The sequence below is a fragment of the Neofelis nebulosa genome, chromosome X (assembly GCF_028018385.1).
Source record: "Neofelis nebulosa isolate mNeoNeb1 chromosome X, mNeoNeb1.pri, whole genome shotgun sequence".
NCBI classification, from domain to species: Eukaryota; Metazoa; Chordata; class Mammalia; order Carnivora; family Felidae; genus Neofelis; species Neofelis nebulosa.
In genome coordinates this window covers 12,301,547-12,329,374 of record NC_080800.1, presented here as the reverse complement: position 1 = coordinate 12,329,374, position 27,828 = coordinate 12,301,547, and the positions used below count along the sequence as shown (strand labels likewise).

The 27,828-nt window shown below is 44.7% G+C and overlaps 1 protein-coding gene across 5 annotated transcripts; it reads right to left on the bottom strand.

Annotated features, from left to right (window-relative positions):
* Positions 1-943: 943 nt before the first annotated feature.
* Positions 944-26,403, bottom strand: LOC131501973 (carbonic anhydrase 5B, mitochondrial-like). 5 transcript variants are annotated; one of them, XM_058712549.1, is made up of 8 exons: positions 26,180-26,403; positions 20,363-20,557; positions 12,022-12,219; positions 7,929-8,025; positions 6,943-7,067; positions 5,743-5,801; positions 4,671-4,826; positions 944-2,261 (listed from the first exon to the last, which is right to left on the bottom strand). In XM_058712549.1, exons 1-4 carry the CDS (start codon positions 26,244-26,246, stop codon positions 7,982-7,984), a joined length of 504 nt encoding a protein of 167 aa, XP_058568532.1. In that variant the 5' UTR covers positions 26,247-26,403; the 3' UTR covers positions 944-2,261; positions 4,671-4,826; positions 5,743-5,801; positions 6,943-7,067; positions 7,929-7,981. The 5 variants fall into 5 exon arrangements, with proteins under 5 accessions (XP_058568532.1, XP_058568533.1, XP_058568535.1 ...); XM_058712550.1 differs by having other exon boundaries at positions 944-1,890; XM_058712552.1 differs by having other exon boundaries at positions 944-4,826; positions 6,889-7,067.
* Between the last annotated feature and the right edge of the window lie 1,425 nt (positions 26,404-27,828).

Below are 27,828 nucleotides of genomic sequence, written 5' to 3'. Positions count from 1 at the left end.
CCAGTGTATTTCTGCAATGCAACGTGTTGTAAGACATGTAGCTCTAGTTCAGTGATTTCCAGCTGGGGGTGATGTTTGTCCCTCGGGGGATATTTGGCAATGCCTGGAGGCGATTTTGATTGTCACCACCGGAGGCGGGCCTGTTGATCTGTGGGCGATCGGGGTTGGGTGTGCTGCTAAACACCCTGCCCTGCACAGAATTATGTGGCCTGGTAGTCCAGGAGTGGAGAATCCTTGGGTTGTTTCTTTCCTTGAGTTCGTGGAACAGTCTTCCCTTGGCAGAATGTAGTGCATTTACTTTATCATCCCCTACTGGTGGGCATTTAGGTTATCCAGTTGTCTGCTCTGACAAAGAGTGCTGGGGAGAACATCCTCGCCAATCTGTGTGTGTGTGTGTGTGTGTGGTTTGTGTGTGCAAGAGAGTTTCTGGGAGGCACACTATGCTCCAGGGCACACTCTCAAGTGCCACCGCAGAGTGGCTGGATGCGTTCACACCCACAGCACTGCCTCGGATGCCGATTCTCTGCGTCTTTACCGGCATTTCGTATTATTTAGCATTTTCATTTTTGCCAACCTGAGGCACTTAAATGAGTAGCTTATTTTTTTTAATTTGCATTTTTGATGATTCACGGGCCCAGTCTTTGAATCATTCACACCACAGCATGCTACGAAATTGGGGGACGTCTGTTCCAAGCATGTACCACTTCAGTCTGTTGTCTCTGTCTTTGCTGTTTTAAGCGATGAGACGCAAAAAAAACCTTCCATGCTCCTCCGCCATCTTGCTCTTTGCTGTGTTTTAAAATATCACATACTAGGAGACCAAACTTGGCTGTTTCTGCCAGAGTGGCCACTGTCCCTCAGATGTTCTCCACCAGTGGTTTTGTTTTTTTGCTTCTGAGTGATTCCCCCATCCCCTGCCCCGCCCTGGAATATTTGGCAAGGATTGGAGACAGTTTTTTATTTTCACAATGTGTGTATGAAACAAAGAACAAAGAATTATTTGGTCCCAGATGCTACAAGGCCAGGGTGAATTCACAGTGTAGACGCAATCCTAACATATGTACATCTGAAAGAAAGACAATGACATTCTCTGTGATCATAAAGCTGTCTATTATTTTTATCTAAAACAAGAACGCCATTTTCACTTCACAAAGTGGGGAAGTAGGGGAGAAGCATGCCTTCCCGATGAGTGTGGGAACAGGTGGGAGGACTGGGTGGGCACAAGGAAGGCAGAGGTTTGGGTAGCTGGAGAGCTTCTTCAGTGTGGGCTCTGCAGGGTCAAGGGAGTGGGTCTGGGGGCTTGGTGGAGCCGCCAGCTGCGGGGGAGAGGGCTGACCGGGGGTGTCAGGGGCCCATGTGGGGGTAGGGCAGAGTGAAACAACTGTGGGTTTGAGTCTCAGGAGGTGGAGGTGGCAGGGCTCTGACTCAGGATACGGGGGAGACATCAGGCCGCAGGAGGCCCAGGCCCTGGGGAGTACTGATCTGCTCGGCAGCCTAGGCCACGGCGCTGTGTCCTTGAGGCAGGTAGGCCCAGGTCACCAGGAGCAGAGGCCTCACCTCGGAGGCCCAGGCCCGGGCACAAAGGAAGGGACCATTCTGTCTCTCCATACAGGCCTGAAGGAGGATGGCCTGGCCCGGGCTCTGCCTCTTTCTCTTGGCCTGGGAGGTTTGAAGCAGACAGGTCTGAGGATTCTCTGTTTTCCTTTCTTGCATCTGCTAGGGGCCCTCAGCGAGGCCTCCTTGGCATAGGGCCCCGGGGGCTCGTGGATAGGCAGGCACCTGTAGCATTTCCCTCTGCGCTCTGCAGGAGTGAGTTCGATTGTCACCAGGCTCCAGGTGTGTGCAGGGTATTGAGCACTTCACAGCCACTTCATCAAATTCTTGTGATCACTGTAAAAATCCAACCCCATGAAGATTTGGAGGGGTGGCTTGCAGTGAAAGCTCTCCAGGCCTTGGGGACCATCACCCTCCAGACTCTGGCATGGTCCCAGCAGGGTGGCATGTTGGGGGTGGGCTGGCTGCGGACCCAGGAGAGGCTATGGCTCCCATCCGGGCCCGGGTGGCAGTGGGTGGGCCTGGGCCAGAGGGAACCTCGCTTCTGGGCCAGGCGTGGCAGCGTGGCCATGGGTGTGCCCAGGTAGCGGCCCATGATCGCAGTGCAGCGGGGTCGGGGCCTCTGAAGGGGAAATTCAGTTTCTGGAGGTTCCCGAAGACTGTTTTGTAGCTAAAGAATCCTCCAACAAACCAGTTCTCTGGGTGAGCTACAGGCAGTAATAAATGAATCATTCCTACGCCTTTACTGGTAAACCAATGCACTGATTAATTAAGCCTTTTTTTACACACTAAGCAATAAAGGATTTCACTTATTAGTTGTTATTAGAGGTTAGCACATACGAGTGGTGCTCAACCAGGGGTGAGTTTGCAACAGACACACAGAATGTATGGAGACATTTTTGGTTGTCACTCCTTGGGGAACTACTGGCATCCTGTGGGTAGAGGCCAGGGATACTGCTAAACATCTTAAAATACACAGGACAGCACCCCACAATGTAAATATTGATATCTTTCTTGGGACATCAAATGCATGGAGAATATTCATGGAAAATTGCAACTTAAGAATTGACATCAAGGGTGTCTTTATGAAATCTTTCTATTCAATAACATGGTATGAATTTTATTTGAAAGAGTTTTTTGTGTCCTTTAGGAACGCTTGAGTTTTCTTGGTAACATTTTAAGTTCATTCCAAGGTATTTTAGTTTTTGAGTTTCCATTTAAGTACAGACCTTTCTTCCATTGTATCTTCTGTGACTTACATATATCCAAGGAATTGATGTCTATAAATTAATATGGTACTCTGCTAATTGCTTTTCTCATTTCCTTTATCTTTTTTTGGTCTAACTACATTGGCTGCTACCAGAATTTAACCAATTTAAAATTTCATATGCTAATTATAGTGGAGTTAGTAGATATCCTTTCCATACTAGGCATACTATTTACTTCTGAGCTGACATTAATCTACTTTATCAACTTAGGGAATTCTCATTTCAATAAAAATTTTTACAAAAAATACATGATCAATTTTGTCAAATGAGCTTTAGGAATTTATGAAAATGAAATATGAGTCTTCCCTTTAGCTTTGCTGACAGGATGAAGTCTATTAATCATAATATATCATTCCTAATACTGACATTTCAGAAAAAAATCTTATGTGGACAAAGTGTATATTTCTTCTGATGTACTGGTAGATTCTGTTTCTAATAATTAAGCTTTCTTTTTTTCTAAATATTCTTGAGAGATACTGGCCTAGTATTTACTTTTTGGGAGGTATCCAATCTTTGGTGGGTTTTGGTTTCACTGTTATCTTGGCTTCACAAAAAAGAACTTGGAAGCTTTTGTCCTTGTAAAAAGTTTTTAATTAATTAAATTCCAAAACAAACAAATAAAAGCAATTATTATTACTGTTTCATTCACTTATAAATTAAACAACATTTTGCGTGTTCATGTAGTACCCACCACTTAAACTTAGATTCTAAACGAAAACAAATACCAAGTCAAAATTTTTGACTGAGTAAAATTTCTGTATAGACATTGTCGGGTTCTATCTTTACCTTGAAATTCCACAGGAAGCTTCTCTTAAGAAAATTAAGGGTTTTTGCACAAATACAGAGAACAAACTATGTATGAAGGTTGCCAGAGGGGAGGGGAGTATTGGGGGGAATGGGAAAAATGGGTCAAAGGGAGAGGGAGGTATAGGATTCTAGTAATGTCATGGGGAAAATTAGTAATTAAGGAAATTAGTTAAGCCATGGGGATTGAAAGGTAAAAAAAAAAAAAAACACACAGGGAAAACAGTCAATGGTAGTGTAATAGAGTTGTATGACAGATGGTGACTACACTTGTGGTGAGCACAGCATAACATATGGAGTTGTCAAATCACCATGCTGTACGCCTGAAACTAATGTAACATTGCGTGTCCACTACAATAATAAAGAAAAGAAAATCAAAGGGTTTTGAACACAGTCATTTCCAGCCTTCATTTTTCCATTCATTTAGTTTTTAAAATTTATTTCTTTAAATTCAAGTTAGTTAACATACAGTATAGTATTGGTTTCAGGAGTAGAACCAAGTGACTCAGCACTTACGTATGACACCCAGTGCTCATCCCAACGAGTGCCCTCCTTAATGCCCATCACCCATTCGGCCCATCCCTCCACCCACCATCCCTCCAGCAATCCTCAGTTTGTTCTCTGTCTTTAGAAGTCTCTTATGGTTTGCTCCCTCTCTCTTTTTATCTTTTTTCCTTCCCTTCCCCTATGTTCATCTGTTGTGTTTTGTAAATTTCACATAGGAGTGAAATCATATGGTATTTGCCTTCCATTTAAAAGTCTTAAGTTTTACAGAGATTCTACACAATGTATATATGGTAAAAGACAGGATATTGTCCAAAATGAAAGCAAAAAGCTTATGCTCTTCTATGTTTTAACTCCTCTCTCCAGTTAATTTGAAGTATCTCCAAATTCATGTCCAAACTGAGACAAGATGTTAGCAAATTTTAATAAAAATGTAGAAGCGTTACAAGATGTTCAAAACCGATGCCAAAGTTTGAGCCCAGCCTTGTGTTAAAGGGGCAGACTAGCATGTCCTCATACAGAAAGGTGGAAAGAACATACCTGATCGTGATCAATCTCTACGGGCTGCTTCTTAATGATCCAGGTGACAGACTCGGAGAGGGGCGGGGTAGTCAGGGACCCTGAGTAGGTCCAGTAATCTGGGCAGGCGGGCATCAGGCAGGAAGGATCAAATGACCCAAATTCCACAAGGGTGTCCTGGCAAAGAGAAGGGGACACCGAGTCATCATTTTGTGATGAAAACCACTCAGAAATCAGATGATGAGGCGATGATTCGAGGGGAATCTGGGGACCAGCAGTGGTCTAGAGTATCTCTGGGCACCTTCGGACAGAATCACACCCGCGCACTGCTCCTGTAATTAACTATGTATTTCTGATCATCCTCCATGGGAACACCGCCAAAAGCACTTTCCCCCTCCATTGTCGTGAGTTTGCTGCAGGTGCCAGTCTCCTCTGAACTCTTCGGGAGGCGGGAGGCGGGAGGCGTCAGGTGGTAGCTGGTGCATGAACAAGGAAGCTTGTCTTTCTCAAGAGAAACGAACAGAATTCTCCTTTCTAAAACACAACGCAAAGTAGAGGCAGCCAGGCTCCTGCATCAAAAGGGGAGAAAGAGACAGGCAAGGCAAAAGAGGGAGAGTGAGAGGGAGGGAGAGGGAAAGAGGCAGTGGGGAGGGACTGAGGTGGGGAGAAGAGGGGGAGACAGGGAAGAGGAGGACTTCCAGGGAACAGCCCCTTTGGGATCCTCAAGAGGCAACAGTTAATCCTGGGGCCTGGACAGAGGCGTCCATGCGGACGGGCCGGACGGAACGGGTAACTGTTCTTCACAGCTAGCCAAGCCAAGTGTCCGTCCCACTCTTCCCTGCTCCCCGCCTGCGGGATGGGAGGTCTAGCCAAGAGGGCTGGTCTAAGTGTTCCCACGGGGACTTCGAAGACGCAGGTGTGCAGGTGTCGGAGCAGAGGAGGGGACGGCACCGTGTTCCCGAGTGCCGAGCGCTCAGTGGCATGGCGGCAGAACCAAGGCAGTGGCGAGTTGTGCTCCAGGGCGCCTTGTCAGCGTCTCCACTCGGAGATTAAACATAAAATGTATTTCAAGTGATTTAGGGGGGGAAATTACCTTATGCTTGATTGATGGCAAAGTATCCACCAATTTCTGCAGCTCTTTGTGATGTGTAGCTGAAGAACAATAAATGAGAAAATATTTTTAAAAACTGACATCTCACTCTGGAATTGTTATAGAATGTGAATTTAAATAGGACTCTTGGTGATTATCGAAGAAGAATCTATAGTATCGAAATGAAACTGACAATCTAGGATGTTATAAATACCAGTGAATGAAAGCATACACAGAACACACGGATAGGCTCAAAACCACAGTCTGCAGGGAAAGGTGCCCCTGCTCCATTAGCCTCAGCCCCCGGGAGCCTCACTCATACTTGGCCTACAGGGGCGCTGGTGGCTGAAGCTCTCCAGCCAGGCAGAGTGTAGTAAGGCCCAGCTTTCAGCTCATGCCCACGTCCTCAAGCCTCAGTGTAATAACTATGTGTTCCAGTTTCTGTATTTGATGCTTTGATATGTGAGGACTTGCTGACGCTAAGGGGGCGGCCCCTCTCAGGGTTAGCTAATTCCTAGAGAGAACAAACACCCTGGGACAGTGCCTTTCATGAGGAAACAACCACCTCCTTTATAGGGCTCTTACATGCTTGGCCACTATTCCTGTGCCCTCACCACCCCAGGACGAGACACCAGACAACTAGGGACAGCCTCTATACAGTAGAGCCTACTGAAACTATTTGAAGAGGCCAATCTTTCTGTTTATACTACCTTATGCCTTCCTTCCCCCAGAAACCACAATAGGCTATCACCCAGGATTTCTCCTCCTTCCCTCTGCCTCCTGGCCATCCCTGTGTGCTTCCCTGTGTGGCCCTGCCTTCCTGTTTCAAGGACTGTAGGATAAAATTAGTTTTTCATCTCCTCAGCTCTCAAAATAAATACATCAACTTAAAAAAAAAAGGGAGGGGGGGCACCTGGGTAAACATCTGTCTGATTCTTGATTTTGGCTCAGGTCATGATTTCATGGTTGGTAAGATCGAGGCCAGCGTCGGGTCCTGCACTAACAGTGCAGGACCTGCTTGGGATTCTCTCTCCCCCACAACCTTTCTGGTCCTTCCCGGCTCTCTCTCTCTCTCTCTCTCTCTCTCTCTCAAAATAGATACATAACTTTTAAAAAAATTCTTCTTTCACGACAGTCATTTAACCACACCTGATTCAAACAAATCCTGGTACCCTGAAAACAGCCTCCAGGGAAGGTCTGCACCTGCTGAAGCTACAGGAGCTGACAGGCGCCACAGAGTGTGGTCCACAGCTTTGCCGTTGACTTCTCCAGCGGATAACTGCATGACGTGGCAGGAGAGCACTTAACTTCATCGAGCTTCACTTCATCTGAAAAATGGAGAGGACAGCGTTGCCATCAGAGACCTCTGGGGAAGATAAATGATGCACTTAGCTAACATACAGTCACAGAGCACTCATAAATATCAGTTCCTTTCCAGATCATTTCCCATAGCTGTTCGCCTTTATCTTTTTATGCCATTTAGAATATATTAACTCATTTCACATTTTAACCAGTATTTATTTAGCATTATTTACCTTCATCCTTTTACACCAATGCCTAAAAGTAGAAATGTAATACAAACCACAAAGGTAATTTTAAAGTTTCTAGGAGCCACATTTAAAAAGTTAAAGGTGAAATTGCTTTTGATAACATATTTTTGCCAAATACACTGAAAAGACTGTCATTTCAACATGTAATCAATATGAACAATTGAGTTTCCATTTTTTCCATACTAAGCTTTAAAAATCTGTTGTGTATTTTACACGTAGAGTACATATCAAATTAGATGCAAAATTTTCATCAGAAATACTTGATTCCGATTTTACTTGAAAATGTAGATACACATACCCACGTCGCTCCAAACATTCTTAAAAGTTTTCCAATAACTGAATTGAGTATCAGTTCTTATATTTAAATCAAACTTATTAAAATAAAATAAAAAATCCATTTCCTCAATTACACTAGCCTCATTTCAAGTGTTCAATAGCCACACATGGGCTTATGGATACCTTATTGGACAGCACAATTTTATACCATCTGGAATATATTTGTAACAGTCTTTTATTTTAAGCATTGCTTATCTTACCGATGAACTGATGCCAATACTCTTAAATAACAATACTGTAACATTTGATCTTTCCATTCTAGAATACAACACATCATTTAAAGTTGGTAAGAATTTTTTTTACCTTTAAAAATATTCCTATCGTAATGAAACCACCTTCCTCCAGTTGCTGCATCCTCAAAGCTTTGAAATATGACTGCATTCTGATGCTCCGAGTGCAGCTGAAACACCATTAAAAGGAGGATTAATGCCTGACCATACAGGATTGCTCCAAAATAAATCAACAGTCTTATTCAACCTACAATACTGAAACATGTTTCCTCACCCAAAATAAAGCTACTGGGAAAAGCATATGACAATCTGATGCAAGATGAGACAGAAATAAAGAGGAGGAAGAAATTTACGCAGGATCAGCAATTAACATTACTTTGAAATAAAAGGGTTTATTTGAGGAGAAAAAAAATTTGTACAGCAAAGTGGATAATCTTTCAGTGAGGGATCAACATTTGTTCATTCCCATCTTGATCCGCAGGAAACCCGAAAATCCACAATCCATTTGCATCAAAGGCAGCAAAGATGCTTATCTTGAGAGAAACAGATCCTCCCCATGGAAATTAAACAGGAGTTGAAGACATTTTTTTCTTTGATGGATAACCACTCAAAATGTGTTTCCTTCTATTTTTAATGTAACGTTTAAAATCAAATTAGGGGGAAAGTTGTTTATTTCCTTATGTGCTCCCTATACTTCCCTACACATTATTCCTCATCCATCATTCATAACCTTTCTGCCATCACCATCCCCCAGCCTCCCAAGCAGGACAACTGAACGATGTGGTTAACTCTGCTTTTTCCTCACTTGAAGAGGAGTCCATCTCCAAGTCCTATTGCCTTTTGTAGAGAGCAAGATGGAATCACTCCTGTCCAGCAGGGGCCTGCGTCGAGCAATGATATAAGCGGCTGAGGGTACTAACAACGATGAGCTCTCCCCGAGACTGGCACCGGCTGACGACACCCCAGAACCGATCAGCAGCAGAAGCAGGGGAGGGGTGCAGGTGCCCAGGACTGACCAAATCCCTTTAAAAGGGGGAGGGCTTTTGCAGTGGTCGGGCCCCACAGACGTGACCCTCTGCGTCTGAGAGCCTGAAAAGGCAGCTGCCGCCGAAGGCTCCGGGCCGAAGAGAACGGAGAGCCTTCACTGCTTGAACAGAAGGAGCGGGAGGGCCGAGCGCGGACCGGGCCCGGGGCCTCCTCTCAGCTGCGCGCCCACACACGGACTTGGTGGCGGCCTCGTTCACTTCCTACCGCCTGTGTTATCTCGATCGTCGTGTGCCTCCTCTTAGGTCCTGCGCCGTGTGCGGGGAAGAGGCCAAGTTAATCACAGCTCCAATGTCACTGGGTTTGGAATCCCGAACCCGCTTTCTCATTACGTTCACCTTGCTTTAGGACTGAGCACAGCTGGCGCTGCATAAAGACCCAACTCGTGTGTGTGCCTTCATAGTCTCCTTGTGACAATTTTTAGAAGTGCTTTTTCAAAACTTGCTCTTTCTCTCTACTTCAACTGCTACAGCCTTCATTTAAGTTCCCACCATCTCATACTTGGATTAATCTGACTTTGTGGACCTGCACTACTAACTGGGTTAGTCTCAAAAAATAAAGCAATTGACTAATTAATTAAATGAAACCATGCTGTGCCATTCTGTTGTGTAAAAATAACCAGTATCTGGGGGCGCCTGGGTGGCTCAGTCAGTTAAGCATCAGACTCATGATTTTGGCTCAGATCATCATCTCATGGCTTGTGGGTTTGAGCCCCGCATTGGGCTCCATGCTGACCGCGTGGGGCCTGCTTGGCATGCTCTCTCTCCCTCTTTCTCTGTCCCTCCCCTGCTCTCTCTCTCTCTCAAAATAAATAAGCTTTAAAAATAAAATAATAATAAAAAAATAACTCGTATCTGATGAACCGGTCTTCCACCTACCCTCCTAAGCTTCAATGATCATCATTCTCTTGCCTCCCCTCAAAATGCACATTCGGCATTCTGCCCACTTTGTTTTTGGCCATTTTCTGAACATCTGCTTTTGCACATGATTTTCCCTCAGTCTCCAATGCCCTTCTAATACTCTTGACAAACTCCAATTCATCCTTCAATACCCAAGATAAATGTCCCCCAATAAAGGAAATTTTCAACTTTTAGTATTTGTGGGCCCTGCTCCTGGGCTCCCAGGAAAGCTATACTGTAACATTTACCAAGGTCAAAATGACTCAGCAAAACCTCAAAGCCTGGGCTCTGTTTCTGCCCCGAGTACACACTGTACAACGCCTTTTGTCAAAGAAAATAACCAAAGAGGTACATTCTGAACACAAAAGATAAGAAAAAGTAAGAAACCTCCCTGGGTCCCAGGAGATTAACGTCTTATAGCCCTGCGTATACTAGAAGTTAAGATAAGGCCTGAAACTTCCTGAAAAGTTCTTTGTCTAATAATCTCTAACTTTTAAAAAAAATTTATAACTTTTTATGAATATAAAATGTACAGAAGTCTACACCAAATGATCCCTTACTGGAAACGCTCCCTTCTTTTGAAGACTGTGTATCCCAGGCAGCTTTCCTCACTTGGACTCGAATAAAATTCTTTTTTTTTTAAAGAAATTCTAAAAGGTTTGTTCCTTTTGCACTGACACCCCTCCTTGGTGAAAGCATTGTAGCCTCCTCTGAGCAGTCTCCATCACACCCTCTTCTGTGGTCCCAAAGCACTTTTAAAAAACCCTTTCTCAAATCACACTTGCTTTGTAATTCTAATTTCATGTGTGCTTTTCTCACTAGACTTTGAACACTGCCAGGTCAAGAATCTAGTTAGTATTCCCAGCACTTGGTGCCATGGCTGGCACACGATTGGCACTCAGTAAATAAGGCACAAATAAATAAATCAGTGGGTGACAAAATACACACGTTATTAGGAGACTAAAAATATAAAATGTCTTTTCCCTGCCTATCCTTTTGCTCTGCACTACAATCTTATTTGAAACCTGGCTAAATACTATTACTATTTAATACAGAAGCTATCTGTAAAGTCAGCAAGCGGAGGTAGGTTGGCATATATTCAACACACACAAATTGCAAATTTCAAATAAAAAATGTACAATATATGTAATTTCAAATAAAAACAAATTCAAATATATAATTTTAATTTTTTTATGTTTATTTTTGAGAGAGAGAGAGAGAGAAAGAGAGAGAGAGAGAGTGAGTCAGAGTGTGAGCATGGTAAAGGCAGAGAGGGAGTCACAGATTCTGAAGCAGGCTGTAGGCTCTGAGCTGTCAGCACAGAACCCAACACGGGGCTTGAACCCATGAACCGGGAGATCATGACCTGAGCCAAAGTCAGACGCTTAACTGAGTGAGCCACCCAGGTGCCCCCCAAATATATCATTTTAAATAAAATTTCAAATATAAAATCTATCTATCTACCTATCATACCAGTAGAAGGAAACATGCATAAGAATGAAAATAGACACTGTTCATACACTCAAAAACCTCTAATGATGATCGAGCAATTCCACCTTTGGGTTTATACCCAAAAGAACTGAAAAGGACATCTCAAAAGGTATCTGCACACCCATGTTCATGGCAGCACTATTCACAACAGGCAAAAGGTGGCTACAAGTCAAGTGTCCACAGACAGGTGAATGGATACACAAAGTGTGGTCTATATGAACGATGGAATACTATTCAGTCTTAAAAAGAAGGAAATTCTGACACATGCTGCAATATGAGTGAACCTTGACATCACTACGCTAATTGAAATCAGCCAGTCATAAAAAAGACAAATAACTGCATGATTCCACTTATATGAGGTACCCAGTAGTCAAATGCATAGAGACAAAGTAAAATGGTCCTAGCCAGGAGCTGAAGGGGAAAATGGGGAGCTACTGTTTAAGTGGTGTAGTTTCAGTTTTGCAAAATGAAAAGTTAGAGATGAATGGTAGCACTGGCGACACAACACTATGAGTACACTTAACACTAGTGAGCTGTACACTTAAAAATGGTTAAGATGACAAATTTCACATTACATGTTTTTTACCACATTAAAAAAAAAAAGAAAAGTGCAAGGAGTCCCAGTCCACTGCTCATAGAGGTCCATGGTCCCAAGGAGGCAGTGTGGTGTGGCCTGTGCTCGCATCAAACTGTCCCTTTAACTCCAGACAAGACCACCAGTCTGACCCTCACCGGACTTATCTGTAGAATCTTCAAATTCCACGAGGAAGGAGTACCCGTTATTCCAGACGTGGAGGCAGGTGGTCAGGTCGTAAGAGATGGTGAGCGGTTTTAAGCCAGGATCATACACACTGTCCCTCCACCGGATGTTGATGGGCGACTGGCGCTCGCCCGCCGGGACCAGGTCCACGCTCTCCCAGAGCGGGTGCACTAGGAGAAAAAGCACAGCGGGGCCATCATCAAGACGTCTGCTATGTGGGATCACACACGAGGCAATTCTAGTTGTGGGGAGTGTGTCCAGGCCCATGGAGTCTACATCTTAGGAATTAGCCACCTGGGGGCTAAACGGACTGATTAAGGCAGAGGACAAAGGCAGCTCAGAGAGCACCTTGCACGGGCACAGACGTCTGCTGCTTTGTCAGACACAAGCGGCTCAGTCCACCCTCTGATTTCACCCGAACCAAGTGCCACCCACTCTTGTGGTAACAGTAAGACGCGTGCAGATTAGCACCGTGTGGAAGGAGGGTATCCTTAAATGAGCTTCTTTTCTTTAGTGATAATTTTCTGAGCCCCACTTGCCAAACCAGATATACCTACAAGTATAAATCAATGAAATTTTCAATAATGAGTTATTTCCAACAAAGGAAATGGGGGAAGAAGAGGAAGAATTTTTGCAAAGCAAATGTTGAACCAGGCATTCTAAGTGTTTAACCACTTGGCTGGTAGAAATAGACTTGTGTGGCATGCACCTGTAACTTAGCTTGCAGTTTTGAAGATCCCTGGATGATTTATTTACACAATGCAATATCACAGGCTTCCAACGGAGATGGGGGCAAGAGTCTAGGGTTTTGGTACTGATGAGTCTGATGACTACAGAAGGCATTGATGAAACTGGGGTGGAAAAGGAGTAATTTCTTCTTACTTTGAGATATGCTAACTTTAGGAATAACACTGCTGGTCATTTTACCAGCGAAAAAAATGGTGTGTGTTTTTTTTTTGTTGTTTTTTTTGTTTTTGAGAAGAGCAGAGACTTACAATCTGGGGCAAGCTATGACTAAAACCATAAACAAGTCCAGCAACAAAGGAGGGGGATCCTCTTTTATAGTGGAAAGTAAGTTGGGAAGGTTGTTATAAACAAGTCCACTGGAGTAGAATGGGAGCTAGAAGTCTAGTGGCTTCTCATTGGCTGAGTTATGAGTGTTTCTCAATGGCTGGGCTGTTGCTAGGGCAGAAGAGAAATCGTCCTTCCTCAGGCTGGGATAGCAAAATAGGAGTTAAAGTAGTATCCCTGTACAAGGTTTACCTCTTCCAGTTGGGTCTGCAACTGGTAAGGAGAGCTCCTCTTGCCAGTCTCCCGACCCCATTCTATATAAAGGTGTCCATACACAATCTGTCCCACACAGACACAACACGTCGCTGACAATTATTCTTCTACAAAGAGTCAAGTACCAGGTCTTTCTGGTAAAGTCTCTGATAAATCTCAGTGGACTTCCTGTCACACAGAGCTGCTGAGACATCCATGCATGATGGATAGAACTAAGCCTAATTTGGGGTGCTCCAGTTCTCTGCCCTTTAGAAGCACTATGGATGGGTGGAACCAAGACTAATAGGAAAATGAGAAGAAATATGAATCAAGATAAATCATTACCAAGGAACCTCTGAGCCTCACCCCACCACTAAGGACGAGCCTAAGGATCTCAGAAAGTGGTCAGGTAGCTGCTACTCAGTCAACCCACTGTATGTATAGCAGGTTCACAGACATATCTTTCTTCATTTAAAAAAACAAAACAAAACAAAACAAAACACAAACCAGAAACTTGCTCCTAGTTTACCTTTACAAAGAAGACATTTGTTTTGTGTGGATAGCTGTTAAAATCTATAAATTCAAAATCCTAGCCTTATGGGGTTTTGAGGGTTTTTTGGTGGTGGTAGGGGGCACAAAAAAGATATAGAGAGCTCTCCTGAGAGTAGACCAGTGGTTGTCCACAGAGGGAACGATGCTGTCTCTAGAAGACACTTGGCAATGTCTGGAGACAGTTTCGGTTGTCACAATTGGAAGAGTGCTACTGACATCTAGTGGATAAAGGCCAGGTATGCAGCGAAACAGCTTACAATGCACAGAATTATATGACCCCCAATGTCAATCAAGTTGAGAAACCGTGGTCTATGCAAACTCAGGGTATTCTTGTTTTTACTATTTCTTCCTATAAAACAGCACCATCTTATCTCTGGAGAGATCCAAACCCAATGTTCTCATTTACTTTCTGAGTATAAAAGAAATTGTTCCATTAGGAACAAGAATTTTGTTTCAAAAACCTAAAATGAAAAATGCATTTGCCTGGTAAAATATTTCATATAATAATCTAATTAGAATGCGAATTAGAAAGCAACTTGTAGGAGTGCTGACAATACTGACTCCATCTTTGGCCCTCCATCTTGCTCGCTGACCACTCCTGGGGATACGTGTTATGGGCCCCTTAGAGATTAATGTTCATACTTTAGACATGCCAGACTGTTAGAGATAACATAGTCTCTCCTCTCTTCCTGACTCACAGATGGTGCCACCAGGTCTGTTAGATGTCAGCTGCCAATTAGGTGCACGCAAACGCTTTGAAATGCATGTGAACCCTCCGACCTCTGACCACTACAGTGGCCCCCAAGAGTTCCCTCACTCTATAAAATCTGTGGACCAAGGTCCAGACTTTGCAGAGAATAGCTGCGCCTTGTCTGGACTGTCATCCACCTGATACCCTGCAGTAAGTTACTCTGAACAGAACTCTGTAAACTGTACAGAATGGCCTGCTTCATTTTCTGGTCTCAAAGTGCCTTCTCAGTTTGGGGGAAACTTTACTATCCCTCCCCCACCTGGTAACACCACTAAACAGCCCTGATTCAGTTATAGGATGCCTGGCACCAAGAGACTTTGCAGCACCTTCCCCTCTGAGATACTCAGACTGTGGCCCAGGAGTTGAGAATTCACTCTTCAAAACCAATTGGTGAGGGTCTCCTGTAAAGACCAGGCAAGAAGGGGACTAACAAGCAGATCCCCAAGACGATCCCTCCTTTCACCCTGACTCGTCCCCCACCCCATTCAGGAAATGACCAGAATCTATTCTCACCCATGCAAAAGCCAGCCCCCAAATCCCAGGCCTATTCCTTCATTGCTCTTTTATGACCTTGATGTTCCTATCATTTGATGCCCTTCAGGTCACAAGTTCAGCTTCTGGAAGGTTCTGTCCTCCACAACCTCCTCCTTTGGGAATCCAGACCATCCCCCCAATAGGGGCCCTTGGTTATTGTTGCTTTAGTGAAGCCAGCTTTTCCCAAGGGTTTGTTTTGCAAGATAAATGGTTGTGAAAGGTAAATTCACATTACTTCTTCCTGTGGGGGCCAAGGGCAGGTCACCCAAAATGTGCCACTTTAGCATATTATTTCAAATTAAAGTTACCTAAGAAATAGCCAGGGCAAGAACACTTGGAACCCCCACTGCCTCCAGAAAACTGGAAATAAATCTCCCATTGGAAAGGTACGCTTCCTGCACCAGGAGATAAAGAGACATCCTTATCACCAGAGACAGAAACTCAGTCATGAAGGCTGTATAAGCAACCCTGGTTACTTTTACTGATTTACTACTTCAGCCCAAATTCTCTGTAGAATTCCTAATTGAAGTTCCTGAATAAAACATTTTCTTGGTCCTGCCAATTCTCCACAGACTTATTCTTTGTCTAAATAGTATAAATGCTGCCCGCTTTGGTCATTTCTTTGGGTGACAACTGTATTGCCATCATGAAGGTGTCACGAATATATCGCTGACGAGCAACAAAGTCCCTTTAGATTCCATGGAGAAAATGTGCTCGGTTTTAGTTCTTATTAATAGGACTAGTCCCGGCTTTGATTTCTTTTGTGCCTGTACCACCCTATGTGTCCAGCCTCAGGAATGTCCCTCTTTCAACTCCTGAAACACAGGAAGCACGTTCCTGCCTTGGCCCCTCAGTTCCTGCTCCTCCCTCTCCTCAGAAAACACTTTGCCCTCATTCAGCTCAGGGCTAGCTCCTGCTATTGGCTTGTCACCTCTCCAAAAAAACCGTCACCGCCTCACCTCTCTATCCTATTATATGACCCCCCTTTTTTTTAAATCATAGCATTCTTATCTTTCCCTTCAAAACACTTATTACACACATGTAATAGTCATTATATGCATATGTGCTTAATTATCTGCCTCTTTCAGTGTTGTACAAACTCCAAGAAGAACTAAAGTCGCATTTAATCACTGCTTGTTCACTGAACACAGAAGATAAAGAGTACTGTTGGGAAGGTTCCAGTCTTCTTTTACCTTTATCCCTATTACTCTACTGATCACATTTTTTTTCCTTTAAGGATCTTTCAGGTGTATCTTTTCCTTGCCTTGCCCGTGACCAACAGCTGAGTTCAGGCCTCTACACCCTGCACTTCATACATGTCTCTTGGTCTCAACACCCTCTACCATGTTTTGCCATCTACTAGTTTCCCTAAATTTCCACCTTCAACATGTCATTCCTGTGTTAAAGACTGTATGTCAAGTCCTCATTTCTGTGTCCAGTGCCAAGGTTTTCGTATTAGGAACCCACCTCAGCCACCTAATTTCCTTTCTCTTCATTCTTCCCAAACTCTGCTCTTGCCATGCTATTCCAGAACCTTGCCAGGCTACTCCCCTTGGTCATTCAAAGGGAGACACACTATAAATGTAAAACACCCACTCAGCTTTGATGATTTAGTACAAAATAGAGAATGCAAACTATCTCAATGATTTTTATATCGATTACAGGTTAGAATGATAATATTTTGGATATAGTGGGTTAAATATTTTAGTAAAATCCATTTCGTCTGTATACTATATTTCATCTATTTCCTGTATAGAATTTCACAAATGAACAAATTTATTTTTCTTTCAGTTTTACTAAGATGTAATTGACATGCTATTTGTTCTCCTTTAAATGTGATTATTATAAAGCATAGAATTCCTTGGAATTACATGGCTCATGTTTGTGGCTCTTGTCATTTATCTACTGGAAGTCGTTATTCTACACCCTCGTTGGTTTTTTCTCATGTGCCTTGCCCTGTTACCGGCCTTTTTCTTGAGCTGTGTGATTTTCTCATGTGATTGAAGAGCATCCTAGTAAGCCGAGGGCATAACACAGTGACAGGATACACAGGGACAGCCCCCTCCCATATGATATTGTTATGGATGATCACAGAATCACAAATTGTCTACTCAAGCACAAGGGCTGTAAAAGGCACTTTGATGCTGAGCCCAGGTAACCACAGCAGACACATGCAATTATCACCACAGGAGACTAAAGCCCACAGTTCCTGGGGGTCAGTTCAAGGCTATTTGTTAGCTTCTTAGAGCTGCCGATACCTCTGAGGCCACTGAAATAATTTCAAGGGGCACCTCACCAGTCCACTGTTACTCAAGATTATTCAAAAGTTAATGGAAGACCACATAGTCTAGGTATCCCAGCTTGTATTATCTAGGGATGAATAGAATTCTTGGTGAAGACATTGCAAAAAAGGCTTTTTAATACTATTGTTGTCCAGGCTTTGTATTCATCAGAGTTAACAGGAGAAATAACAATTTACCAACACAGTTCAGTTATAATATAGACCAGTCCTATCAAACAGAACTTTCTCTGATGATGGAAATTTTCAATATGGTAAGTGCTAGCACTGGCCACAAAGTTACAATAAATTTATATTTACAGAAAAATACACAAATGGGTACAGTGGCTAGATTTTATACAGTGCCATTCTATTCCATGCTGTCCTAAAAAAATGTTTTCCTTCTAAAAGTAGGGAAATTAAGAATCATTGGAATAATAACAAATCTGTACCATTTCCATGCTAGAGGACAGTCTTTATATTTCATTAAATTTAAAATTAACATTATTAGATTTATTTTCCTATGGTCTAAGATCTCATGTCTACTATTTTTTTATGTGACAATTAGGCTAAATTTCACTACATGATACCCTGAGCAAAACTGACTTTATTTACATCTTGGGAAACAGAGCAGGCTTTTATCTTTATCAGAATACCAGTGGCAAAAGTTAGGACTGTCAACATTTACTGTCTGCTACTTGAGATAACAGCGAACAGTGATCTGAGTCGACAGCCAATGAGAAGCGCGAAGGTGAATCCCAGAGCACAAGGCCCTAGTGAAATGCTGCTTCCTGAATTTGCCATATCCTCCTACTTCATTTACTCCTCCTTCCGCTTACCCCAATCTTTTTTCTTTTTAATTTTTTTTTCTTAATGTTTTTATTTTATTTTTGAGACAGAGAGAGACAGAGCATGAGCAGGGAAGGGGCAGAGAGAGAGGGAGACACAGAATCAGAAGCAGGTTCCAGGCTCTGAGCCATCAGCACAGAGCCCGATGCGGGGCTCGAACTCAGACTGTGATATCATGACCTGAGCCGAAGTCGGACGGACGCTCAACCGACTGAGCCACCCAGGCGCCGCCCGCTTAACCCAATCTTAAAAATGGTCACAAAAACATCTGACGGGGGCACTGAGCCTATGACGATAAGGACGGTGATGACGATAATCGTAGTACCAGGAGTAGGAGTACTTGCCAACACAGTCTTCACTGTACAGCGGCCACTAGCTACGGACTTTGCAGGTTATCTTTTCTAGCCCTCAACGATCTTGGGTCATTCTTGGTCACACAAGTACACAACGGGGCCTTCTGCCGTCGTATTAAGCTGCCAGTGGCTCAGAGCAGCAGAAATTACAATATTCTCCCCAGTGAAAACAGGAGGGGCAGAGCAATATGCCAAAAGTAAAACCAAATCATGACTGTCGCCTGTTTCTCTTAGTAACTGAAAAACAAGAACACTTTAGGTGATGTGAGAAATTAATCAAGGGAACACCTCGGGAACACCTCACATCACCAAGCCACTACTTTTGGGGTTTGTCAATACTAAAAGAAATGAACTATCTTAAAAACATTAGTATATTAAATCTTATACCTTTAAATTTTATCTGTAAACAGAAACAAAAATCAAGGAAAACCCCCACACTCACACAAAACTTTACTAACTAGATAAATTATGACTATGTATTTTTTTCCAATTTAATCTTCAGACCACAAAATGTACATGTTGAGAACAACCCATTTGAGTAGGATGTGGGTCTACTGGTGGGAGGCCATACCCAGCAACCAGAAATTTATGATTCCAGCCAGTTTATTCTAATGAGAACAGTCAAGGCTGGAGGAAACAAAATAAACTGAAAATAAAAAATATACCCAAGAAGCAGTTTCAAGGCAATGCATTTAGCTAGATCAGCATTACTAATGAATTCCTTTTCTTGTGTGCAATATACGATCAAAGAGAGGAAGCCTGTGGAGGAAAAGTTAAGACACCTGAAATTTTGAGGCAAGCCAACATTTGAAACTCTGTGTTAATTCATGGAGAACAGTGGGAAATATATAAAAAAATACTTCATTAAACTCATTTCTCCACCAACACATACATTAGCCTCCTCCTATTATCTCAGTGGTTCTTTCCAGGGTCACTTTGTCCCTTAGGGGATATCTAGAAGGTCACTCAACACCTACTGTGCACGCTTCACATGCAACATCACAGAGTGGCCCATACCCCAGTCAGTAGTGCCTCGGTGGACAATCCCTGCACCACAGGGATGTGCCAGGTAGCTGGTGTCTCAGGAGAAGAACGGGATGCGGGAGGTGGCAGGAGAGACCATCTGCCGCCTCCCTTGATGCCGCACTGACAGCAGAGCACACGCTGGCAAGCTGCTCGGCTGGAATTAACTCTGCAGTTTGTGACTCGGGAAAGAACATTCCAGAGCGCGAAGCCACTGACCTGCTGGCAAACGTGAATACGCAACTTGCAGAACGTTAAGATTCACGGGGAGAATTCGCCGTCTGTGGATCCACGTTAGTAAGAAGACCACTGCTAACCACAACAGCACAGAACAGGTTCCAGAGTACCGGAAACTGGGACATCTCCCTTGTCCTATTTCGGCACGACATCCTTTGAACATGTTAGAATCGGTCAAGGAAAGGACTTTCTGAACCTTATGACGGTTTTGCAATACACGTGTATCAAATCATCACGCTGCACAACTTCGACTTACACAATGTTATGTGGCGACTACATCTCAAAGAACCTGGGGGAAAAGAATTTTCCACATTTATCTGAGAAGACAAGTAGAGAAACAAGTAGCTGTTCCCACGGTTCTTAGGGCACAGAATCCCACTCTGGAATGCCACTGACAGCACGTGGATAAACAGGACACACGTGATTGCTACGAAACCAGCCTTTCGCTCTCTCGAAGGCAGCGAGGTACTCACAGGCTCGGTTCCGGGTTTTGTACGTGCAGGTGTAGAGGCTGCAGGGCCTCGCCGGCACGGAGCTGGGGATCTGGAATCTTCTCCACGGTGACCTGCATGGAGAGGCTTGCAGAATGGCCCTGAGGATACTCATCACCACCATGTTTAGCTTGAAATGTTGATCAGGCCCGAAATAACGTGCAGGAACCTGATAACCTAGAGGGAGGAGGACAGAGAAGGCGAAGCTGTAAACAACCGACGGTGACCATCGAGCGGAAGCTCTGAGTAGGGCAACAACATTAGGACTCTGAGCACACATGGTGGGGCGGGGGTGGGGAGGGGTGGAGGGGGAATGAGTCAAGAGTTAATCCACTCCTCTTCCTGAAACTCACCTGCCACTCAGGGCTAGAGGAAAGAAGGCTACACCCAAAGGAAAGGAGAGGAAAACAATCACACCTGAGCTGTGTCCACTGAAAGCAGGAGGCAGAGTTCCTTCCTGTTACTTCCCTGAAAGGAACAAATGAGGACTCCAGGCAGAACCCTTTATAACCATAAACAAGCCATGTGCCAGGACAAGTATTGTAAAGTGAAGTGTGAAAAATAGCTAGTCTTGCAACCTGGTGCCACGCATTGTGTTACATGCATCACTTTGCCAATGAACACACTGAAGTCAGGAAGCGAAAATGCATAGTGTCTCAGCTTGGACTGCTATACCAAAATACCAGAGACTGAGTTGTTTACACAACAGACACTTATTTCCCATAGTTCTAGGCGCTGGAAATCCAAGATCATGGTTCTGGCTCATCAGTTCCTGGTGAGAACCTGCTTCTAGCTTGTAGACAGCTATCTTCTATGTCCTTACAGCAGAACAGAGAACAAGCTCTGGACTCTCTTTTCTGATAAGAACTCTAATCCTATCATGGAGGACCAACCCACGTAGCCTAATCCAACCCTAATCACTTCACAAAGGCTCCATCTCCTAATACCACTCCATTGGGTGTTAGGGCTTCAACATATGGAATGGGGGGGGGGGGGAGGCAGAAACATTCAGTCTGTAACACGGAGCCATCATGTTAAAGGGGAGAGATAGTAAGTTTATGAATTCCATATAGGTGCCTCATCTCCAGGTCTAACTCCCTATATGGGGTCTTAGGGCCAGTACATTAGTTTGTAACAAAGAACCACAGCCTGGGCGGCTTAAACAACAGAAATCATTTTCTCACAGTTCTAGAGGCTACAAATCTGAGATCAAGTTGTTGGTAGGGTTGGTTCCCTGTGACTGCCATGAGGGAGAATCTCTTCCAGGCCTCTCTACTTGGGATGATTAACTCTATGTGTCAATCTGGCCAACAGATGCCCAGGTGACGCAGCTGAAGGTGAAGCTGGATGGGACTGGAGATTAACTTGAAGAATATGAATTTCCAGGAGGCTGGAAGACCCTCAGGTATTATTCCACATATACAGGATGGTTTCTGAGGACTCTGTGCGCACAGCACAGGATGGATGGGAGTGGGCAGAACGGACGCGGGAAGGTCCGTGACAAGGAGATTCCTCCAACCATCCTTCCTTCAATCCATCACTCTTTCATCCTTGCATTCATCAGGACGTCAATCAAGCAGCTACCAAATGCCAGACACTGGTCTCGGATCACCGAGGAAATAAAACAAAGTCCCTATCCTGGTGGAAATTACATTCCAGTCGGGGAGACAGATGATAAACAGCAACGTAACACATAAGTCAGTTGCACGAACAATTAAAATAAATTCAGTGAAAAGTAGAGCAGGATGAGGTGACTCTGGAGTGCCACTGGGAAAGGAGTGTTGCTTTTGAAATAAATCGCTTGAAGGAGGCCTTACTGAGAAGGTGAAGTCTGAGCAAAAAGTTGAAGGAAATGAAGGAATTAGTTCCGGGGCTATCGGGGGAAGGGTTTTCCAGGAAGACGGAATTGCCTATGCAGAGATCCTGAGGCGGGAGCATGGCTGGCACATACAAGGGATAGTAAGGAGCCCAACACGGCAGGAGCAGAGTGTACTAGCAGGACGGTAGTAGGAGATAAGGTGGAGAGACCATGAATGCCAGATCAAGTAGATTTCTAGGCCACTGTAAAGGTTCTGTCTCTAATTCAGCATTTCTCACCCTTGACATTGTTGACATTTGACCAGATAACTCTGTTTTGGGGCTGTCCCATACATTGTACGATGGTTAGCAGCATCCCTGGCCTCTACCCGTTAGATGCCGCTGACACACTCCCTCCATTACGACCACCAAAAATGTGTCCTGACACCGCTGATGTTTCTTGGAGAAGGGGAATCACCCCTGAGTGGAAACCCCCGCTCTAAGTGAAATGGGGGACACAATGGAGTTTTGGGAGCAGAGAAAGGACACAACCTGATCTGCATCTTTAAAAGATCATTCAGGGTGCCTACTGGAAATCAACTGGGATGGGAGGCAGGAAAGAAGCAGGGAGATCACTCAGAATAATCCAGGGGCTGGAACGAAGGATGTCGTAGTGGAGGTGGTGAGAAGCAGTTGGATGTTGGCTGTATCCTGGAGAGACAGCCCGTAAGATGTGAAAGAAAGGACTCAAGGATGACTGAAAGATTCTCCGCCTAATCAGCCAGAAGGACGGAGTTGCCAGGAACCGAGATGAGCACCACAGTGTGCAGAACAGGTTTCGGGTGGGACAGGAGCAGCTCAGATTTGGGCACTTGAGTTTGAAATGAAATTCCAGGAATCCAAGTGACAGAATATGAAGCACTGACGGGACAGTGACAGTAGCGATGAACCAAGGTACTCTGTATGCAAGAGATTGCCACTTGGGTAAAAAAACCTAGGATCCGGCACTCAACTGGAAGAGAGAAGAGGGAAGAAGTTGAAGAAGGCCCCATGATTTTATGGAGGGACGACGCTGACGGTAGAAGGAGGATGAGTCCCTGAGGAGAGAAATAAGCCGGCTCAAGGAGCAGGTGGGAAGGGAAAGAGGTCATTCTTCCCGTGAATCTTACGGAGTTGAGGTCCAAGGGGACAGCGGGAGGAAAAGTCTAGGAGAGAGTCAGTGCAGCTCTGGTGCTCAGGAGAGGTCCTGAGGTCAGACAGAGAAGAAAATTCCCTTCCCTCCCCCAGGAGTAACAGGTGTATAGAGGGAGACTGACAAAGTGCAGTGAGGAAGCCAAGAGACAGAAGGAAGAGTAAAGGCGATCAAGGAAGGAACAGAGCATGGAAGGTCAGGGGTGAGGAGGGTTCCAGGGAAATCCAAATAAACAGAAACTCAACTTAGCTAATGCTGGGCTACAATACCTGTAGCAATACGTGAGGTTATTTATGTCCAGGTATGTGCTTCAGGAGGAAAGATACTTATCAGAATGTTTATGAATTTGCACCTACGCTACAAATTGTAAACATCAGCATTGAAAATACACTATTAGTCATTATTAAATAGGCTCCAGGTGAATCCTGGAATACAGAAATGTAGAGTGTATTTTTGCAACATGTTGTATTTTGTAGTACAAGCAGGAGAAAACTGGGTAATATGTAAAGAAACTGCAACTGTTTTATAAAGTGAGTTAAAAATAGTTCGCTAGATACAGTTTTAGAATAAATATACTTCTCTTTCTCAAAAACACATATTCAAAATAACGGGATTGCAAATAATAATATAATGCTCACCCAAACATTCAGTTATCATGAGTCAGCCATGGCTTCAAAGCTTTAAGAACAAAATTATACACCAAAATGTAAAAATAAAGACACTTTAGAGAATAGGTATGTACTATGTATGCTCAGCACTAAGCCAATCACGGTTCTTAATTTAAAAATAATTATTTCTGGAGAGGTGGTTATTTAAACTTACCTACCGATCTCATAAAATCCCACCTCGTGATGCCACAAATAATTAATCCCCACACACAGCATGTAACAATTAACTACTAAGATGTATTACTGGACTTCATGGACAATGTGTCTGTCCTTATGTCTGTCCATAAATATGGGACCATTGGCCAGATGAGTCCCAAGGAAGGTAAGCTTTGTGTGCTAACATGTCCTTTGCTATCACTGATTATTCATGTATGTCTTTGGATTTTATTTACACGTTTCTGATCTGTTCTTTTGGAGACTTAAAAATGTTTTAAAAATTAGAAAAGATTCTGGGCGGCCTGGCTGGTTCAGTCAGCAGAGCATGAGACTCTTGATCTTAGGGTTGTGAATTCAAGTCCCGCATCAGGTGTAGAGATGACTTAAAAATAACACAATCTTTAAAAAAAATTAGAAAAGATTCTAAAAGCCTTTAAAATCATTTATAAATCACGTATTTATTAAATACCTCGTTAAGCCATTTGTATGTATGCAAAAGACAGCAAAATATAATTACCCACTAAAGGTCGGACTGATAAAAAACATTCCTTGATTCTCATCAAATTGATCCTTCGTTTTCTCACCTCCTAATTTATAAAGCAAGCCAGACTGTTGCAATTCCCTGAAATGTGAATTAGAGGTTGTGTTTCCATGTCTTGCTTGACAAAGTGATTTCCTCCTCTTACCCACTTCTCTGAAAGCATAATTCCAGTATGGGGCTGCTGAAGGTTTCAAAATACATTTCTTAATCTGGTTTGTATGATGCAACTAACTGCCCCAGTGTAGCCAACGAGATAAAATGTATTTCCCTTTTCCCATCAGATTTCCCAAACACTCATATTCTGTCAAAATTCATCCAATTTTTATTGCGTTCCAACTATGAGTGGTGGCAATCTTTTGCTTGGCTGAACAGGGCAGGTGTGTACAGGCACAGGAATGCTGCCTGTGTTACTTTTCACCTGTAAGTGATTTTCAGTTCTGACATCGAGGTCACAACTTGTGAGTAAAGGAGAAGGCCCTAGAACCCTGAAAGGTTTTCGTTTCCAAAATATTCAAGAACTATGCAGCTCTTTACCAAGGCCCAGAAGGGAGGGTGGGTGTAATGAACTTTAAGTTCATTGTAGACTCCAAGGCAGGCTGAGAACAGTGACAGTTCTCAAGGACGTGCAGGGGCAGGTTACCGGTAGGGTTGGGTAGCTTCTCTCACCAGAGATCCCGGACTCTGCTCGTACTCCAGCAAGACTTTTAAATAGCAGAGTAGGGATGACCAGATTCACAGTAAAGGACGAAGGGGTAGCAGAATGTAAAAAGACTTTCGGTGGCTGAGAATGAATTAATTGTATCCAAATTAAAATGTACACATCTTCAATATCGCACATTTCCCAAGCTTGAGAAGAAATTACACTAACAACAAGTCTCCAGCAGCCTCAAACAGTAGCTTTCAACTCATATCACAAAGAATCAGAGACACCAACTAACGTTTGTATTTTGGGGCAGGGCACAAAAGAAAAAGGGGACAACGGAGTAGAGAAGACTCAGATATGCCCACGTGACATAGTTATCTTGCTGATCCCCTGCCCTGGGAGTGGTTGTGAATCTATCCATAGTGTCTGGCATGTCGGGGAAAAGAGCAACGATACAGGTGTGAGAGAGTCCCAACTTACTGTGCCTCGATTTGTGGAACTGCAACCCCCCATTTCTGAAAGTCTCTGAGACAACAGTTCTACCGTTAAATGGACAGGACTCTAACGGGATGTAGATGGTGACCCTCACAGTGGAGGAACAGAGAGAAGGAAAACAGCGATTCCCGCCTCCTCCTCTCCATTCTACAGAAAAGCCCCGCCGGCACTGCGGCCATCCTCGCGGAACCGACAGCTCGTCGCAGCTCCACGGCCCATCGCAGAGCGTGGTCCTGAGAGAAAGGGTCCCTGTCCTCTCTAGCATGTACCCCCTACCCACCATGCTCCATTCGCAGCCCGACCTTACCCGAATATTTCCCTGAGAGCGGACCCCCTCCACTCAGCGCCGGGGAGAGACTCATGCGCGCGGCCATCTTAGCCACGTCCCGTCGCGACTCGTCACGCCCCTCACGCCGTACACGTCATGGCGCGTAACACGTCACGTCCCCGTCGCCCCGCCTGTCTCCGACAAAGCCCTTTAAGTCCTGCCTTGGAGTCGCTCACTGCCTCAGGCCTTGAACCACCTCTCCCTCCACCCAGAGCCTTGGTCCGCACCTGTTCTCTGCCCTGGCTACACCTACGCTGCCATCGCTCTGGGTCTGCAGCCGCGGTCAGGTGCCTGCCCGCCAACGTGGCCCCGCCTCCGTCCTACGTCTGGGCCCACTCCTCCTTTGAGCGGGACCGTCTTTGTCACGCCCTCACAAACGTGTCACGCCCCCACGTTCAAGGTACGCCCTTGCGCTCCGCCTATATCACGGCCCTTCTTCCTGTTACGTAATTTGCGTCCCTTACGCTCCTCCGTGCCCCCCCCCCCCCCCCCCCCCGTCCACAGGTCTTTTCACATGCTTGTCCCCACGGTCACGCTCATTTCTCTGAGCCCCAGGTCCTTCTCTTATGCCTACGTCCCTGCTTTCCACTCTGGTAATTCCTCTGCTCTCTGCCTGAGCTCAGCCCTCCCGCAGTCTGGACCGACTTTGTAGTCCCCTTACGAACGGCCACGCCAAGCCCTTCACGCGCTAAATCCTACTTTTTCAGGTTATGCCCCTGGTCAACGCCTAGGCCACGCCCTTCCCGGCTGGGCCGTCGCAGACACTCCTTCCCACGGTGTCCAGGCCCGCCTCTCACTCCGGGTCACATCCTTTCCCTGCTTTACACACCCTCACGCATGGCCAATCCCAGCTCTCCGCCCACGCCACATGGCACCACCCCACGATCCATATTGGCCAGGCTGATGCCGCGCACGCGCATATTCTGGCGTTCCGTCATGGCCACTCCCTGAGTTCTCAGGCCTCCTCTTTTGGGTCCGCTCTGACCAGTCCACGCCCTCCTGCTCTCCCTCTGGTGGAGGGACTGGATCTTGGGAAGGCGCTCAGAGCGGGAGGAGCCCCCTTGTTTCCGGAGAAAACCGCCCACGCCTCAGAGCTAGACGTCACTGGCAATTATAGAATGAAACGAGTCTTTGGATCGCTGATTCTCATCTGAAAGTAGACTTTCTGCCAGCTCCAAACAGCACAGCTCCACGAGCAGACACTGGATAGGAAACATAACTGGGCACTGAGTGGATCTGTGTTCTTACCAGCCCTTCAGCCGACCTTAAATGCTAGGCAGATGGACGGAGTATTAAACACACTTCTCTACTTCTGACGTCTCCTTCAGATGACTTTTTCTAGGCCCCTAGTGCCCTCCTGCTGTCTAGGGCCTGTCCAGACAACACAACACTTAGGCCTCTGTTTGCAGACCCCCTGCTCTGAGATTAATCCTCTTTACTCCCTCCGTTTATAATTGTGGTTCCACAAGAAAAAAGTGAAGAGGTTATTACCTTTTTTTTCTGTCCACAAATCTGAATGGGGCACTTATGTGAGAAAGGCACTTAACCATTAGGCATTCAGCTATTCATTTAAATTGTATTTTGGAGTAGTAAATTCCAGTGACAAGACAAACCTCAAGGAATTTAGA